This window comes from Dreissena polymorpha, chromosome 16, assembly GCF_020536995.1.
Source record: "Dreissena polymorpha isolate Duluth1 chromosome 16, UMN_Dpol_1.0, whole genome shotgun sequence".
Taxonomy (NCBI): domain Eukaryota; kingdom Metazoa; phylum Mollusca; class Bivalvia; order Myida; family Dreissenidae; genus Dreissena; species Dreissena polymorpha.
This window is the reverse complement of record NC_068370.1, coordinates 46,402,169-46,421,327: the sequence shown is the minus strand read 5'-3', so window position 1 is coordinate 46,421,327 and position 19,159 is coordinate 46,402,169. Positions and strand designations below refer to the sequence as shown.

General features: G+C 37.6%; 2 protein-coding genes across 2 annotated transcripts; both read right to left on the bottom strand.

Annotated features, from left to right (window-relative positions):
- Positions 1-1,464: 1,464 nt before the first annotated feature.
- On the bottom strand, positions 1,465-16,719 carry LOC127862589 (sulfotransferase 1C2-like). Its single transcript, XM_052401783.1, has 8 exons — positions 16,667-16,719; positions 14,687-14,724; positions 12,125-12,303; positions 10,437-10,620; positions 9,429-9,562; positions 4,008-4,111; positions 3,245-3,419; positions 1,465-2,431 (listed from the first exon to the last, which is right to left on the bottom strand). The coding sequence occupies exons 3-8, from the start codon at positions 12,300-12,302 to the stop codon at positions 2,322-2,324; spliced, it is 885 nt and encodes a 294-aa protein (XP_052257743.1). The 5' UTR covers position 12,303; positions 14,687-14,724; positions 16,667-16,719; the 3' UTR covers positions 1,465-2,321.
- Positions 16,720-17,635: 916 nt separating this feature from the next.
- On the bottom strand, positions 17,636-18,476 carry LOC127861818 (uncharacterized). Its single transcript, XM_052400496.1, has one exon. It carries the CDS (start codon positions 18,440-18,442, stop codon positions 17,636-17,638), a length of 807 nt encoding a protein of 268 aa, XP_052256456.1. The 5' UTR covers positions 18,443-18,476.
- Positions 18,477-19,159: the final 683 nt, after the last annotated feature.

The window sequence follows — 19,159 nt, the reverse complement described above, 5'->3', positions numbered from 1 at the left end:
CGCGAATAAAATAACAGCTCGGCCAGCCTCGCCGTTATAGTATTCTAAGCCTTGATATATTACAAAAAGATCAGACAGTAACATGTTATTCTCTATAGATCAGGAAGATATCAATGTGGTGGTATGATAAATCGATCGACCATTGTTCAGTCCGTATTCTAGTTTAATACGATTCTAGTGTATTTCATCGTAGTTATGTTTCAAAATCAAGATGAATCGATAAAATATTTACTTACAACTGGATTCCAATCAGGATTTTATATTCAACTCGTGTAATTATTGGAACTTGGCTGACTTTCTGTTCACAGCGTTGTAGCGTTCAACCGAAAAGTCAGCACATGTGCTGTGTTTGCGTATTTATTCGGGGGCAAAAACAAAGTTTACAAAATGAGTTTGTGAAACACAATGTCCCCCTATATGACGTTTGACCTTGAAGGATGGCCTTGACCTTGACCCATCACCACTCAAAATGTGCAGCTCCTTGAGATACACACGCATTTCAAATATAAAATTGCTAGCTTCAATATTGCAGAAGTGACATTACATGATCAATTTTGACCCATATATTTGACCTTGAAGGATGACCTTGACCTTTCAGCACTCAAAATGTGCAGCTCCATGAGATACACATGCATGCCAAATATCAAGTTGCTATCTTCAATATCGCAAAAGTATTCATAAAATAAGCGATTTGGGCCACATATATTTGACATCTGACCTTAAAGGATGACCTTGACCTTTCACCACTCAAAATGTGCAGCTCCATGAGATACACATGCATGCCAAATATGAAGTTGCTATCTTCAATATTGCAAAAATATTCATAAAATAAGCGAATTGGGCCACATATATTTGACCTCTGACCTTGTAGGATGACCTTTACCTTTCACCACTCAAAATGTGCAGCTCCATGAGATACACATGCATGCCAAATATGAAGTTGCTATCTTCAATATTGCAAAAGTATTCATAAAATGAGCGATTTTGGCCACATATATTTGACCTCTGACCTTGAAGGATGACCTTGACCTTTCACCACTCAAAATGTGCAGCTTCATGAGATACACATGCATGCCAAATATGAAGTTGCTATCTTCAATATAGCAAAAGTTATTGCAAAATGTTAAAGTTGGCGCAAACCAACAGACCAACCAACCAACAGGCCAACCAACAGACAGGGCAAAAACAATATGTCCCCCACTACTATACTAAAAATTAAGATTTATACATCATTAAATCGGACAAAAGTCCGCCTTTAAGAACATATATGTACATTGAAAAAATATTTTCTTAAAATCATTTTAATTTGCGATAACTTTGGTCAATACGCTGCAACTATTCGCCGTACATGACATTAACTATTTACCGTACACGACTTTTGCCATAAACAACTATTAGCCGTACACTACAGTTTTTTTTAATTTAAAAGATTTCCACGGACAATAATCAAACCAAGACAAGAAATAGCGTTAAGATGGTATATATTGCAAAAAGAATAGGAAATCAATTCCATACCAGATGGCAAACCATGTAATCATGAAAGAAAAGCTGTTTCTTCGAGAAGTTCCAATTTCAACCCGGTACCAAGCAGTCATAAATTTGTGTAAATAGCGCTTCATCAATACGAATTGAAACATAGATACACATTTTTAAACAGATTAATCTTTCTGTAAGATGCCTAACACGCACTGGTTATCCAGGAGCGAGTTATTATTAGATATTTTAGGTAAATACTGACTGCACTCCATGATTGGTTTGTTTACTTTCGCTTCGCTGGTAATCTATTTCCGTCTAGGCTTTTCCGATTTTTAAATTTTAGTAAAACAGCACTGACAGAGCCGTTCAGTCCAAAATATTTTGACAAGTAAATGTTCTATAGTAAAACAAAAAAGGGCAGGTGTGTTTTTTAACATGTGAATCCAAATATAGCATTTTTTTGTCAATTGAAAAACTAATACATCTACACCATAGCAATTACTACGAAAACCCTTTGTAAGTTCTTGTCATGATGGTGGCATGTTTTCATCCCTTACACTTGATCTTCTCATTCTCGCTACACGTATACAAACTTAACCGCGATCTGGGAAAACCTGCTTAATACATGTGCGTAAAGTGTCGTCTCATATTAGCCTGTGTAGTCCAAACAGGTTAATCAGGAACGACACTTTCCGCTGTTATGGTATTTTGCGTTTAACGGAAGTCTCTTCTAGCAAAATCAAGATAAGGTGAAAATTGTCGTCCCTGATAAGCCTGTGCGGGCTGCAGAGGCTAATCTGGAACGACACTTTACGCACATGTACTAAGCACGATTGTTATTCTTGCTACTCGTAGACAAACTCCAGAACGCACTCTCCTAGATGTTGCTGCACTACCAGGTCGAACTGTTCACTCTCAGCCACAGTAAACCAGTTCTTCCAGTCACCAACCTCGCCTAAGAGAGAAACAATAATTGGAGGCGCGTTCTGAGAAAACTGGGCATAATCCATGTGCGTAAAGTGCCGTCCCAAATTAGCCTGTGCAGTCCGCACAGGCTAATAAGGAACGAAACTTTCCGCTTTTATGACATTTTTCGTTTAAATGAAGTCTCTACTTAGCAAAAATCCAATTTAGGCGTAAAGTGTCGTCCCTGATAAGCCTGTGTGTACTTTACGACACTTTACGCACATGCATTATGCCCAGTTTTCTCAGAACGCGAATCATTGGAAGATTTGGATAAAAATCATGAGCACGGCCTGGATACTTTTTTTTAGTAAAACATACAACATACATTTTCTGGTAGCTGTACACAAATAGTGAAAAAAAAAATAGAATTCACCTTTAATGTGTTTTTTTTTAATTAATTAAGCTACTGCTGTCATTGCTAGCGTAACTGTAACAACATCTTACCACGTGGGTCATATAGATAGACAGGAAATATTACTTTTATGAGCATACGGATAACTTTCAAAGCGTGCTGCTAATGTTGTCACCAAGCGGACATAGATTTTTTGTAAGAGATAGCAGCGCTTAAACATTGCAACTTTATGGACACAAATTAACGCTAATATAATCGGGATAACTGATATATTGGCGGCACTTGATTTCCAACATGCTTTTACCCCACAGCATACTTACGACAATACGTCTTTACTTAAAACGCTGTTTGTTTCTTAATTATAGAACAATATGTTAAGTATTCCATTTGCAAGTTTCTTCAAGGTAAAAATAATTCATATTATAAATTACATTAACTAAAACGAGTTACCTTTCCTGAATGAATAATTCGATGGATGGTCCCCCGGTCCGAATATTTTCTTGTCTTTCTCGTAGCTGGTTTTAAGATTGCTGAAGCTACACTGATTGCAGATGGACTCAATAAATGTGTCGTCTGTTTTTGTCCCAAGAAACGATGCCAGCCGTTTGACTTGGTTGAATGGGTCCTATAAAGCGCATAAATCAATATTAGTAAAAAAGTGACAATTTTGCGATTTTAAATTCAATAACATTTATTTTCGAAAAGCGATGTGTTTTAATGCAATAGCGGCAATGTCATCAGCGCTTTGATCCTATCATGCTTTAACTACTTGAATACTCAATCGTTTTAACAGTTCATACACCATGGGTAATGACGATTAGTATTGATTGCCATTCCTTTCTATACTTGTACATTGTATATAGAAAGTAGACTATCCGCGCGTTTTATAAGCACATTTTTACAGTGTTTTTAGTCTTGATTGTCCCTGATGTATAGAGTCGCGTTCTGAGAAAACTGGGCATAATGCATGTGCGTAAAGTGTCGTCCCAGATTAGCCTGTGCAGTCCGCACAGGCTAATCAGGGACGACACTTTCCGCTTTTATGTTATTTTATCAATCAAGTCCCTCCTTACTTAAAATAAAGTTTAGGCGGAAAGTGTCGTACCTGATTAGCCTGTGCGGACTGCACAGGCTAATCTGGGACGACATTTTACGCACATGCATTATGCACAGTTTTCTCAGAACGCGACACTATAGATCCTGGAGTACTCACTCGTTTCAATAGCTCATACACTATGGTGTATATTGGGTAGCCTTGGTTGTCCCGTATTGCTCTGTGCCAATCAAGGGTGTAGTCGAACCACGACCCAAACGCAACTGCAAGAAGTGAACCAAACAAATCAACAAATGAGCCTTGTTCTAAGAAAACTGGGCTTTATGCATGTGCGTAAAGTGTCATCCCATATTAGCCTGTGCAGTCTGCACAAAAATCAGGGACGACACTTTCCGCCTAAACTTGATTTTCGGTAAGGAGGGACTTGATTTAAAAGCGGAAAGTGTCGTCCCTGATTAGCCTGTGCGAACTGCTTATGCTAATCTGGGACGACACTTTACGCACATGCATTATGCCCAGTTTTTTCAGAACACGACACAAATCAACAAATACAGTACGTGTATAATATGTTTACATTTATATACATTTATATGACTGGAATCGATAAAAGTTAAGTTTCTTCCCAAGCGACCAACTATATCATATATATTTATCATATGAAAGAGGCCCGTTACAGAAATACAATAATTCATAATTTTGTATTTAAATTATGCCCTATTTAATTACTAATATTATTTGTTATTTTGACATTTTCTGGCGTTTTGGAGTAGAGTATTCCCCTTGTATCCCACCATAACGTCGCATTATCGAAATAACAATCCGTAGATGGCAAAAACCAATAGCTATTCCTTATGAAGAAAGAAAATGTACTTTATTCAATGTCTTAGAAGACGAATACCACTTTGTTATGGAGTGTACATTATATACTGATGTAAGAAAAGCTTATTTAAAACCATGTTATTACGTAAGACCAAATATGTTAAAGTTTATAGATTTATTGACCTCTCAAAATAGCAATATAGTTAAAAATTTAGATATGTTTATTTTTAAAGCATGGGAAATAAGAAATACTTATAATACGTATTATGATTAGGATAGGACTTTTGTATATATTTATGCACAGCCTCTTGCTGTATATTGTCGTATAAAATATCCAATACTTTGCTTTACAATGTACCGATATATTTATGATGTCTATTATTCGAATGACCTGTGACTCTGTGTTTATGCTTATTGTATTTGATATTTCATGTATACTCATGGGCATATTGCCTACTGTATTATCTAATAAAACTATAAAACTATATATAAACTAAGCTGTATGATCTCCTTGTTTAATTAAAACAGCAAACACACGTTCAATAGAGACATCATTTGAGGCATGATCATGACGTCTTTTGAACTGTTTTCGCGCAGATTTTTTTTTAACAATATGATTTAGTTTATTTTCGTTATTATTGCGCAAATAGCGAGATAAATAGAACACAAGGTATTGAATATAAAATAATGTTAGCTCGGTTCGCCTAGGCTCATGGTTGAGGGTTTCTTAAATTTGCTAAATAAATGTATAGATGTGTATTAAACTATAACTTTGTTTTCTCTATATCAAATGTGTTCTCCGTTGCAATACCATTTTAATTCTATCATCACTTCCCTTCTATCATCACTTCCAAATAACCACAGGAAAGCACAAATATAAATTTTAATATACATGTACATATTGCATATTTATCATACAATCAAGAAAAAAATTATATACACATCATATGTTGTGTTTTGGTTAATATTAAATGTAAATTGAGGCTGGTTAACTCTTTCAATAGAACGATTTGCAGTAGAATATTTTACTGACGAATAAACCGACGTTTTACATTTCTTATTATGGGCCTATTTGTAACTGCACACGGAGTATCAGCGCTAAAATACGGACGCGATTGTCATAAACTACTAACATAGCAAATTATGCATGTCGCTCATTAAAGCTGGGTTCCCAATGCCGATCAGATCAACTCGATCAAGCCCGACCAAGCGGTCGGGTACTGGTCTGGTTCGGTCGGCATGAGTGGTCGGGGCGGTCGGGGGCGGTCGGCATTGGTCGGGCTTCCTACCCGATATTTTTTGACATGTCAAAAATATCGAGTAGCGGTCGAGTTTCCTTTCGAGTAGGAAATGGATCGAGAAGCGCTCGGGAAGCGGTCGTGTATTAGTCGAGTAGAAGATCGAGTTGATCGTGAGGCAATCGTGTGGCGATCGGATTGACATCTTTTACACGATCTGTACCCGATCCGCTCGACCTCTACCAGAGTTATTTTAGATCGCAAAACTATCCACTCGAGCTCTATTCGCTTTGATGTACAGATTTACTAGACTGCTACCCGACGGCTACTCGCCCGTACACGATCACTTCGTGATTGCTATTCGACCTTACACGAGCTCTGTACCCGATCCGCTCGACCTCTACCCGAGTTATTTTAGATCGCTTTGTACGACTGTAGTACGACCATCACGATCTGGTCGTGTGAAGATCTGGTGGCGATCGAGCTGAGGTCCACTTGGTCGAGCTGAGATCGTATAGGGCTAGCGTATAGGTCGAGTTGATCGAGCGGAAATCGGAAAGATGGTTGAGTGGACGTCGTGAATGAGTCGTGTGGGGGTCGTGTGTTATCGACAAGAAGTCGAGAAGAAGTCGTGTATACCCTTTTTAGTCGAGCTTGGTCGGGTTTGGTCGGGAAATTTCGGTGATCGGGACGATCGAGTTGATCGGATCGGCAGTGGGAACCCACCTTAAGATACACAGAACGGCTTCAGAACGAACTAGAGCTTTGTCACAGACGTGACATATACCCCCACATGGCGCATTGACACAGAATATTTTGCATGCTGTCTTCACAAAACAAGAAAATGTAATTTATGGCAACTTTTAAGAATTATTATGCCATTATCATTTATGGCCATAGACCTTTGATCTCTTGAATTCTTTCGCATGACACGCCGTCCAATTACAAAATTAATGTACAGAGTCAATTAAAAATCTCACAATGAACAAGAAAAAGGGATTTAATAATGGAGGTTTAATTAAAGATTGGCAATATAAAGTTTGACAATGTATGTTAAAGACATTGAAGGAAGGTTTTGCATTATTATTATTATTATTATTATTAAATTAGGTCAATCCTTTCAATTACACTTAGAAATGGCACAGTATACAATTAATGATACTAAATTAAATGTATTTATGTTGCAAGGGTTATACGTGACTTTACAGTATAAAATAATAAATAAGTTAGTAATACGTGATAAAACATAAACCATAATCATATAGCCACCTTGGAATATAGTCATCAAAGCACACGCTACACGGTAAACGAAACCACTTACTAGTTTGTTGTATAGGGTCTATTTAATCCACCTTAGGAAAATAAGACACACACACTAATGCACTTTTCACTATATAATACTTTTATTCAGTTATTTAAATAGTTTAAACAATACTATACTTTTCCTCTATAAAAACAAAAACTAAACTAAACTGCTAGTGTATCAAAGCTTATTTTAACAGGTTTTTAAATGTCAAACATCTATTCATAAAATCAATTTGCTGCAGTATAAACAAGAGCATGGTAAAATAAATGCTTTTTCAACAGAGTATTATTAATGTAAACAATCTGGCAACACAATGATGTTGTTTTTATAAACTTGATGGTTAAATGCTTATCAACAATTTCCCTTCAATATTAAAAACATAATTCATACCTTGTTGTGAACTGTTCCTATGAGAGTAATCACGGGAAAGGTGTTGATGTTTGATCATGATACTTGTTTTTATCTTCTAATTAGCAGTGTTGTGGGATAAAGTTATTTGTTTTTTAATTTTTTGGTTGTTAATTTAAAAAAAGTTATGCCGACAGTAATTTTTGGGGCGATTATAGGATATATACATTTTCAAAAGTGAGCTGCAATGTGATTGAGAAAACTAATTGGAATGATGCATACTGCTACATGTTATTGCACTCTATTCCAAATGACAATCCCAAGTGTGCCCTGTTGAAAAGGGAAACAAAATGAAACGAAAATATAATTGCCTTTTGATCAGCTACCATTAATAGTAAAAAATTCCGCGTGATTGGTTTAAGTTGTACAAAATTAGTGTGATGATCCGTGTGTACCAAGTCGGACAAGCTCATTAAGCCATTTTTTTACTTTTGAACTCCATATGTGACCTTGACCATAAAGATATCGACGTAATTCTTTCGCATGACACACCGTCCAATGATTGTGAACAAATGTACAGAGTTATTTTAAAATATCGCAATGAATGACTTAGTAATGGCCCAGACAATATCATTTATGGCCATTTTTTAACCTTTGAACTCAAAGTGTGACCTTGACGTTGCAGATATCGACATAATTCTTTCCCATGACACATCATCAAATGATGGTAAACAAATGTGCCAAATGATTTTAAAATTTCACAATGAACGACATGGTTATGGGCCGGACAAGGTCATTTATGGCCTTTTTTTTACCTTTGAACTCAACGTGTGACCTTGACGTTGCAGATATCGACGTAATTTTGTCACATGACACATCGTCCAATGATGGTGAACAAATGTGCCAAATGAAATCAAAATCTGACTATGAAAAACATAGTCATGGGCCGGACCAAGTCATTTATGGCCATTTTTGACCTTTGAACTCAAAGTGTGACCTTGACCTTGGAGATATCGACGTACTTCTTTCGCATTGCACACCGTCCAATGATGGTGAACAATTGTGCCAAATGATTTTAAAGTCTCACAATAAATGACAAAGTTATGGCCCGGACAAGCTCAGTTATGGGCATTTTTGACCTTTGAACTCAAAGTGTGACCTTGACCTTAGAGATATCGACGTACTTCTTTCGCATTGCACACCGTCCAATGATGGTGAACAATTGTGCCAAATGATTTTAAAGTCTCACAATAAATGACAAAGTTATGGCCCGGACAAGCTCAGTTATGGGCATTTTGACTTTTGAACTCCAAGTATGACCTTGACCATGGAGATATCGACGTAATTCTTTCGCGCGACACACCGTCCCATGATGGTGAACAAATGTACCAAGTCATTTTAAAATTTAACGATAAATGACATAGTTATGGTCCGGACAAGCATTTTGACCTTTGAACTTCAGTGTGACCTTGACCTTGGAGATATAGACGTACTTCTTTCGCGCGACACACCGTCCCATGATGGTGAACAAATGTACCAAATCATTTTAAAATTTAACGATAAATGACATAGCTATGGTCCGGACAAACTTTCGGTTTAAAACGCTCTAAGTGACCCTGTGACCTCGTTTTTGACCCGACATGACCCATATTTAAACTTGACCTTGATATCATCTAGATACAACTTCTGACCAAGTTTGGTGAAGATCGGATGAAATTTTCGAGACAGACAGACCGACAGACAGACAGGCAGACAGACCGACAGACAGACCGACAAAGTGACTCCTTTATAGCCCCCATTACCAGTAATGGGGGTATAACTACTAACACCATCGTGATTATAAGGAAGCTGGCTATAGACGCCACTTACCCTTTCCCTGTAGGTACAGACGCAGATAGTCGGAGAAAGTGCCCGTGTACGCAAGCACGCTCTTCGTGTTGTGACAATAGCGGGACACAGCCATGTCCTTGGGGTTGCGGGTCACGTAAATCAGCTTGCAATTCCTTTTAATGAACATCGCAGGGTGAACACCGTATACTGTGCATATTAAACATGAACCTTTTTGTGACACTGTATTTAAAGTCCCTTAATGCTCCTGTTTTAACCACAAACAACATATATATACCTTACAGGCTTGCTTTTTCTATAAAGGCATGAGCCAATAACACAAGCGATTCTTTCTGCACACATTTTATTGGTCAGACTTCTATAACTTACAATGACGCTGTTGATATTTTCTGTCTTTTCGCGAACAAAAGTTATATCAAAACACTCATAGTAATGTCAACCAAAAATTGACATTTGATCGACAGTTAGTCTAAAAAGGTAATTCCCAAACAGACCATTGTACCCAGCAATGAACGAAAAAGATATCATAATATTGCAGAAGGAATGAAAATCATTACATATTAATTATCTTATTTTGTCAAAATATCACTAAATAAAATTACGAAACAAAGCAGACGCGGTTATCATCCAATTTTTATGTAATTTACGGGCGTTAAACTGTTAATCTTCCGTCAAGTTTCTGGACGACTTTTATACGGATTCGGCTTCAGCAAAAAAAAATATTCAGTAAAATACATCCACCTGTTCGGTGAAGTTTCTTTGGCTACATATTGCCTTAAAAACACCCGAAAACAGCTTTTGAGTAAAAAAATCGCTTACGACAAACAAACAAATAGCTAAATAGACGCCCGTTTAATAAACGTGTGTTACAAATTCATAGACACTTTTTCGGATGACCGTTGTTATAGTATTGTTCCTTTTAGAGAGGACAAAGAAAATACCGGGTACATATTTAATGAACAAACCGTTATATATGTCACTATGCACGCAAAAATGTTCAATCAATTGAAAATTAAACCAGTCCCATACTTCGAAATCATCTCCTTCGGAAGTTGTCTAAATCTAAGATGGGAATTGAAGACCCTTGGGGGCGTGAGCTCCCCAATGACGTCACTTCCGGTCAGCTCCAGCATCAACTCCTCCTTCATGGACGTGTGATATTCTGCGGAGCCACGTAGCAGCATGTTCGTGATTTCCCATACCCAGTGGGTACCTAGGGGAAGAGGACAATTACAACGAGCGAGGCATGGTATAGGGGAGATAACCCTGGGTTATGGTTAGGTAAGGGTTAGGGTTAGGGGTCGAGTTAGGGTTAAGGTATGGGTTAAGGCTAACCCTAACCCAAACCCGACCCCTAACCCTTACCCTAACCCTTTAACCCCCCCCCCTTCCCATGCGCATTACAATCATTACAATACCATGCCTCGCTCGTTGTCTTTGTCCGATTCCCGGGTACCTAGTCGGTGTAGAACATATGCTCATACAGTTTGTGCATTATGCGCATCAAACGCAACGGTATGGGCACATTTGTCATCATTTTATGTGCAATAATTGCACATTTATGACACTTAAAATAGTGCATTAAAATATGTATGACAGAAATGTGAATTTCTCTGCATTTTCCTCGCCCTTATGCATTCAAGTGCATTTCAAGTGTTGTTTTACATCATGAAAAATACTCTTGACCATAAAATAAATACGCTTAAGTGGATTTTTATATGCATTTCAAGTACTGGTGTAACGGTATGAAACACGTAGCATGTAAATGTGTGTTTAAAACGTAGCGATATGTAGCAGATAGTGCGAAACAATTGGTAACAACATATTCGTGATATCCCACAGGTATTTGGTACCTAGAGTTAGTCACGCGGTGTAACATAATTATAGTGTCGTGCCGGTTAGTAACATCGCGCAGTTTAATTGTGAATATAATCTACAGGTGTAACTGTATGTAACATATCGAATGTAACAGTCAGAAACAGCATGTCCGTTATCTTGAACCGCTAGTGGCATACTAGGTATAGACTCGTAGTATAACGGTTCATGTAGTGTAACATCTAACAAGTAACATCTCGTGTGTTGCGGTACCTTATATTAGTTGGGGTAACATCTAAAGGTGTAACGGTTAGAAGAAGAATGTTCTTTATTTCCAACAGCTATTGGGTACCCGATTACAGTATCGTCCTGTACGTTGTACCGGTATGTAACAACTGGTGGTTTAACGGTGCATAACATCTGGTGGTGTAAAGGTTTTTAGATCTAGTGCTGAAGTGTATGTAACACCCTCTTGTGTAATGTCATGTAGTTTATAGTTTTGCAAAGGTTATCAAAATCCTGGATTAATTGCGGAATTTAACATCTAGGGTTGCAACAGTATGTAATATATATTGGTTAACGGTATGTAATATCTGGTTGTTGTATGGTATGAAACACAAATTGTTGTAACGGTATGCGTGTAATGGTATCACGGTATGTAACATCTAGTTGCGAAAGGGTATATACCGTCTAGTGGTGTAAAGGCATGTAACATTCGGTGATGTAACAAAATGTGGTATATATAGCACTGAGTAGTGTTAGATATGTATTCGTTACATACCGTAATTATTATGTACACTAATAGTGGTATAAATAGCGGTATATGTCATGGAATAGTATAAGAAGGGAATAAATAGTACATTATGTTGCACAAAACCGTATAATAACGTAAGATACACAACCTGCTTTAGGATACGCTGCAATTATGACGTCATCGTCTCGGCCCGCCATCTCGCGGACGTCTTTCAGCCGTTGTATGGGGTCGTCGGTAAAGTAGTCCGGAAACGTGACCCCGTCAACCTCCACGAGGTCGTACGTGTTACCCACACCGTCGTCAACATGGATTGTCTTCGCTTCCATACTGAAAAAAAGATGTTTAATATACTACACACGTCTCACGTAGCACATTTATTTATGGAGGTCATATCCTCATTCCTTATTATGTTATAAATCAATTTAAGACATAAATACATAAATACACTGCAGAAGATCAGTATTTTCAAGAGCATAGTTACTGCTAAAATTAATCGGTAAGCGGAGAGGTAAGTCAAATGCTTACGCTTAAATTGACATATTCGGAACATTTTATTATCAGGGTGCAGGATCAACAGGGTTCACAGGGGATTACACACGGCCTGGACAGAATGAAAACACACCGTTCAGAACTTTAGTTTTGCAAACATTTAAAGTTATTGAAATACGTTTTCAAAAATCTTAAGTGCAAAAAGACAGTTGTTTCTTGCAGCGTGAGCCAATATTTTAAGACTTAAAAAACATCATTGAATACTTCTGAAATCGGTGCCAAAATTTCACGTTGCGTGCAACATAACCGTGTATATAAATAATGTGCACGTTGAATTTTTGGCCAAGAACACAAGCTTTTTAAATAAACTAATTCTGATGTTTTTCACATTGCCATAAGCAGCACATAAATTTGTCTTTTATGCACTAGTTAAAAATATCCAGAAAAATTGTTTTATAAATTTATTTAAAAAATAAAAAGCACCACTCACCGGTGTGTTAACATGCATTTGTGAACCCCATAAAGTCACGTGTTCCTGCACCCTGGTTATGTGCGTTGGAAATTTTGCGTGACTATTATACGCCGACAGTAGAACATTAAACAGATACAAAATCATTTCGTTTGTCTAAAGATTTGAAATTTATTATTTGAATAATTTGTTCGTGTGTTAACATTTTCCGTTTAGATAAACACTTCTTTGTCACCATATTATCGTATGATTATTTATATTAAAATATTAAATATCTTACCAGCGTAGTCTTATTCAAATGCAAAGGAGCATCAAATCTGTGTTTATTGACCGATGAACAACAATTAGTTAAAAATGATATTCAAAATCTTTCTTTCTAAATAATGGTTCACAATTTAACGCCATTCAAATATGAAGATTATTTTTTAACGAAATAAAATGTGACTGTAAGGAACAAATCTACGCAGTATCGATACATATCACTTTGATTGTACTGTAATGTTATGGAAACACTTAAATATTAACCCATTTATGCCTAGTGGACTCTACCATCCCTCTTAATTGGATCATTTTATTTCCAAAATTATTGATGTCTAGTATATTTATTTCTATATTTAGAATATTTCTTACAGAAATTCCTTTAAGCAAACAGCGCAGACCCAGATGAGACGCCGCATCATGCGGCGTCTCATCTGGGTCTTCGCTGTTTGCCAAGGCCTTTTTTTCTAGACGCTAGGCATAAATTGGTTAATACCTTTTACTTAACAATTTATTGGCTGTTAGGATGGTGCATGTGATAAGCATTCATCGACAAAGCGGAACACAACTGGGAAAACCGGACTCAATGCATGTACGTAAAGTATCGAACCAGATATGTGTCTGTGTGGAATTCACTGTAAAACAGTTCATTCGTAAGTCGGCCTTTTTCTTGTTAGCTTGCGTCGCCTTCGAATGGAAAGTGTGTTTTGGGCATGACATTTCTCGTTCTGCGACATCAGCATAAATGGTTCCTTCTGTTTATGATAGCGTCGGGGGCTAGGTTGGCATCTTATTGATTTTACATTATTTTGCTCTATCTCTTTTCGAAGTGTTGCCAGTTCAGTTGTATGCGTTTACATCATGTTAACTTGATAACTGATTGTCCAATTTGTTGCTTCGGCGAGTTCTCTGCAGAACAGTTTTATTTCTGTCAATTCTGATGATAATTGATTTATTAGCTCATGGTCTTTAAGTCGCATTAGTTTAACCTCTACAATAGTTTGCAGCATTATAGAGAGCTTACATTTAAGCGACGACCGCTTGCATCTGCGTTTGAGCCGTGAAAGTGGTACTCATATTATTTTACCATGTTGCTTGAGCGTATGTTTGAGTGTGTCGTACAGAATTGTTTGGTCATTTGTGTCGATAAATCGTTGGAGAGCGTAAAAGTCATTTGCATATTTTGTATAGCTTTTCTCGGTAGTTCGTCATTGCATAAGTGATCCGGCAGGCCAAGGTGGTAATGTTTGTGCACGTGTGGGTAGCTGTTTCGAAAGAAACAGAATTATATCATCATATTTTTTTGTCACACAGTTGCACTAATTCGCTAATGTAGAGTGGTTTGAGTGAGATTTGAAAGCACTTGATCATGAAGTGCATAGTAATCAGGATAACATACTGTCATTGCGTTTTTTTCCCTTTTTTATAAAGTACCATTGAAAGGCACTTTCCGAAGTGAGGAGGAAATACAAAATTCCAAATAACCGAAATTACCCAATTGTTGTGTCAATTTCGTTAATAGAGCGCTTTATCTGCAAGTGAAAAAATAAAACGAGAACTGACACTGAACATTTCAAGCAAGTAGGCTTGTGCAAGTAAGTTATACGAAATTAAAAAAGACCCGTAGTTCCGAAATTTGAAGACTTCACAATGTTCCAAATACAGCGTTTTTCGCGCTATTTTTCCCAATTAGGGCGGTTCGGAGAGACTTGAAGTCAGTTTTACTGATCAGTTGAAGTTCATTCTATATTTGATTGTATGATCTCTCTACATTGGGTTGCATGATCTCAATAGGTGTTTAATTAACGGTCCGTCCATAAAGTATGTCACTCTTTTTTTACCATTTACCCCCACCCTGTCACAAACTGTCACAAAATCTTGGACCCGCCCCCCCCCCCCAAAGTACGTCACAAACTCACACTTTCGAACATATTTTTTTTTAAATTAAAACCTTTTTTAAATTTAATCTTAATCACAATTCAATATTAAATCGTATTAAAATTTCACTTTAAACAACTTTCACATTATTAAAATGACTTTAATACTAAAATAGTTAATTGTCAACAGTTGTCACAGTTTTTCATTGAATAACATGTTTAATTAATAAATGTTCACTGTGGACATCATCCATCCATGAAGTGAAGTGTTCATCCATAGTTACCTAGGTGCCTATTAAAAATTCGAACAACACATTCAGGAGATACGCAATTCTTCTTATTTTGACATAAAACTAATTCAAATGTTTCACAAATTTTTTGAAAATTATTTTTTAATTCTACTAAAGAAATAATAAATAAATTAGAAATATTTTTTTAATAAATGTGTGACATCACACATGGCTTGACCCCCTCCCCTTCCTCATGTCACAAACTGTCACACTTTCTTACAACCCCTCCCCCACCTGGAGCTTGACGGCCCCTATATGGTATTCTCCGGTAGCATAACTGTAGTTGAGTGTGACTCTTTTGAGCTTCGTGAACGATTGTTGCGGTATCACGTCAATATGAGTCATGTTCTGACAAAACTGGGCTTGGTGCATGTGCGTAAAGTGTCGTTCAAGATTAGCCTGTGCAGTCCGCACAGGCTAATCAGGAACGACACTTTCCGCTTTTATGGTATTTTTAGTTTCAAGGAAGTCCCTCCTTACCGAAAATCAAGTTTAGGCGGAAAGTGTCGTCCCTGATTAGCCTGTGCGGACTGTACAGGCTAATCTGGGACGACACTTTTCGCACATGCATTATGCCCAGTTTTCTCAGAACACGACTCATATGATCACCATTCTCACCGCCCCAATGCAATTGCGTGGCCGCCGGTCATTTCGGATGCAAAGGGATAAACTAAATGTCTATGTAACTACTTGTCGTTGTCCGTAAGCGTGTTTGCATAATCCTATGTCCTATCATAAAATAAGACAGGTTCACCAATTAATTTTTCCGCAAGGGACGAGACTAGTGTCTACGTGACAATCTTAATTTGTGATCTAATGAATTTCGATAACATAAACTAAATCCACAGTATGCTTCTAGTCAACTATAACTCATTCACTTAATAAAACGTGTACCTAACTCAATCCATTTTCCAGTTTGTTTCTGCATATTTATTTACGTTTACAAGTTTACAGGTTTTACAACTTAAACATAGTGTATACGCTCACGCGTTTGAATACACACGAAGGCATACAAAGGCAATTGCTATATTTAACCCATTTATGCCTAGTGGACTCTCCCATCCTTCTAAATTGGATCAATTTATTTACAAAATTAGAGATGTCTAGTATATTTATTTCTATATTTAGAACATTTCTTACAGAAATTACTTCAGGTAAACAGCGCAGACCCTGATGAGACGCCGCATCATGCGGCGTCTCATCTGGGTTTACGCTGTTTGCCAATGCCTTTTTTCTAGACGCTTAAGCATTAATTGGTTAAACAATATTCTACTCATTTTAAACTAGTAATAAAGCTGTACGCATACCTTTTGGTAAATCCAAATGTTCTCAGTATTACGTACTGTCAGGTGAATGTGATTCATCCAATCAGGGGAGAAAACTGTAGCGGTAAGAGTAATATAGTTGGGGAATAACTCGGTGAAAACGTACACATTTACTTTGGCTTGTTAACAGATTTTAGATTATTTTGGATCGAGTTATTTACCGGCTTGACTTTTAAAAAAGAAACGAAAAGAGGTTGGTATAATCAGGATAAGAACCAGCGGTAGCTTGAAGTAAGCACTTGATAATTGTTTCCATAACAACCAAGGTCTGTTCATTATAACAAGTTAACGGCTTTTTTCTGTATTCTTATAAACATAGATCCAAAATATGTGTTTCTTCAACGTTTGGTTAATTCTGTTGGTTTAGCGTGGTATTTCGCAAAAACGAACATGATCGAATGTTTGACACCTTACCATTGCATAGGCCTTGATACAGGACTTCTGTTTTCGATGGCGGAATGTTTTATCATGACCATAAACTTTTAGTCATAACAAGTTGATTTTTTTGTGTACGTGCATATACGAAAAGCATATTCCTTTCTTATGTGCGAGTCACAAAAAATTGACACAATTTATATATTTTGTCTCGCTATGGTGACGATGACATTAAGTGTTAGCCAAATTGCGCAACCTGTAAAAAATAATTAAGACACAGATACGTACTACATTAAACAATTGTAATCTAACAACTTTCTGTAAATTGATTTCAAGTGATTGAATAAGGTGAATTGGTTATGTTGGAGGGGGAAATGGCTGTCAAAAATTATATAGCCTCTTAATCCGTTTTTGGTAATAAGATTTAAACTGTGCTATCACAACGCACTTATTTTCATGTTAATTACATGTCAATTTTTGTTTGTCGGAAATATTAAAACGAAACAATTTGTTGTCATATAGTTAAATGAATCAAACACAAGCACCGCTTGTTTATAACATGTGTCAAAGTGTTATCTACTTTGTGAATTGACAGAACACATTGTCGGCGTTGGCATGCTTCAAGTACACGAGTCCTTGTGGTATGAAGTATTTCTCCAGCGAGATATTGTGTCCCTGATGGGTCAAAACATTGCCCGCCAACGGATTTAAGTACCGCGTTCCATTCGTCTTGTGGAAATTAAGGAAACTCGAGTTTTGTGAAATGCCGCCTTTTCTTGGTTTAGGCGGTTCCACGGCCTTTTCCGGTGTCGGGCTCTGTATACCGCTGTCGGGAGCGTCAATGACGTCATCAAGATTGTCGTCTCCGTCCGAGGGAGCCATCTTGGTAGATCCTGAATCGCAACTGCTTTCAGTATCGGAAATGCTTCCCTCCGTATCACTTTCTTCCGTCTGCGTCTCAGTTTCGTCGCCAGAGTTCCGGTGGCTCTTACTGCGGTGCTTCTTCCTATGCTTCTTCCGGTAAACAATCACATCACTTCCGCTCCGCTCAATCAGTTTCGGCTCGTGTCCAAAACTCACGTCATTACTTCCATTGGCCGTCTCGGCCTCACTGTCCACCTCTTCCGGATGTCTTACATGCGCCTTTCCCAAGTGATTGAGCGACTTAAGCGTCTTTAGTTTATGAGTTCCGGTCGAGGCGTTGTAAATGTCTATTCGACTGTCGTCGGTGTCGCTGTACTCGGAGTCCGAGATCTCGGACGTGCTCATAGAGCTCGTGCTGAAAGCCTCGTTCCGGTTGCGATAGATGACCTGTGTCTTAATCTCTTCGATCTTGTCGTTCAGCTTCAGAAGCTGCTTCATCAACGACAGATCCTGGTCCATCAGGTCAGCCTGAAACGGTCAATATACCGCTACGTAATGGTGTATGGCTATGTAACTGTATACGCACGTAATGAAGATGTGAGCCTCGCTCTGGGAACATTTAATGCATGTGGCGTAAAGTGTCCTTCCACCTTAACCCTTTCAGTGCGGGAACCGAATTTTGAAGGCCTTTGCAAACAGTTTGGATCCTGATGAGACGCCACAGAACGTGGCGTCTCATCAGGATCCTAACTGTTTGCTATTCTGATAATATTCTTTGAAAAAAATCGAAGAAAATGCTAATTTTAGAAATTCAGCAGACGACATTTTAGCAGACGACAAATTTCCCAGCATGCAAAGGGTTAACCTGTGCTGTCCGCATAGGTTAATCTGGTATGACAACTATCGCGTGTATGAAATTGTTTGTTCACAGGAGGTCTCTTCTAGACGTAAATCCATTGTGGGCGGAAAGTGTTGTCCCTGATTAGCCTGTGCGGACTGAACAGGCTTATCAGGGACGACAATTTACACACACGCATTTAACCGCGTTTTCCGAGAATCAGGTGCATATCTTAGCTTCATCTTCGTTAAAATAGTTTCGGTTGCTAGGTGTTTATTTGGTAATAACATAATAAATAACGAGTGCGATGTCAGATGCGAAGACACCACAACCCACATATTAAAAATACAATTATTTAAATTATTATTTTAATTAAATGATATTGCCTGACAATATCT

Coding starts and splice junctions, on each gene's coding strand:
- LOC127861818 (XM_052400496.1), bottom strand. CDS start 18,442: ATGGACCAGGATCTGTCGTTGATGAAGCAGCTTCTGAAGCTGAACGAC.
- LOC127862589 (XM_052401783.1), bottom strand. CDS start 12,302: ATGGAAGCGAAGACAATCCATGTTGACGACGGTGTGGGTAACACGTAC. Junction 3,420..4,007: donor TGTATGAGCTATTGAAACGA/GTGAGTACTCCA, acceptor TGCGCTTTATAG/GACCCATTCAACCAAGTCAA. Junction 2,432..3,244: donor GAATTATTCATTCAGGAAAG/GTAACTCGTTTT, acceptor TTTCTCTCTTAG/GCGAGGTTGGTGACTGGAAG.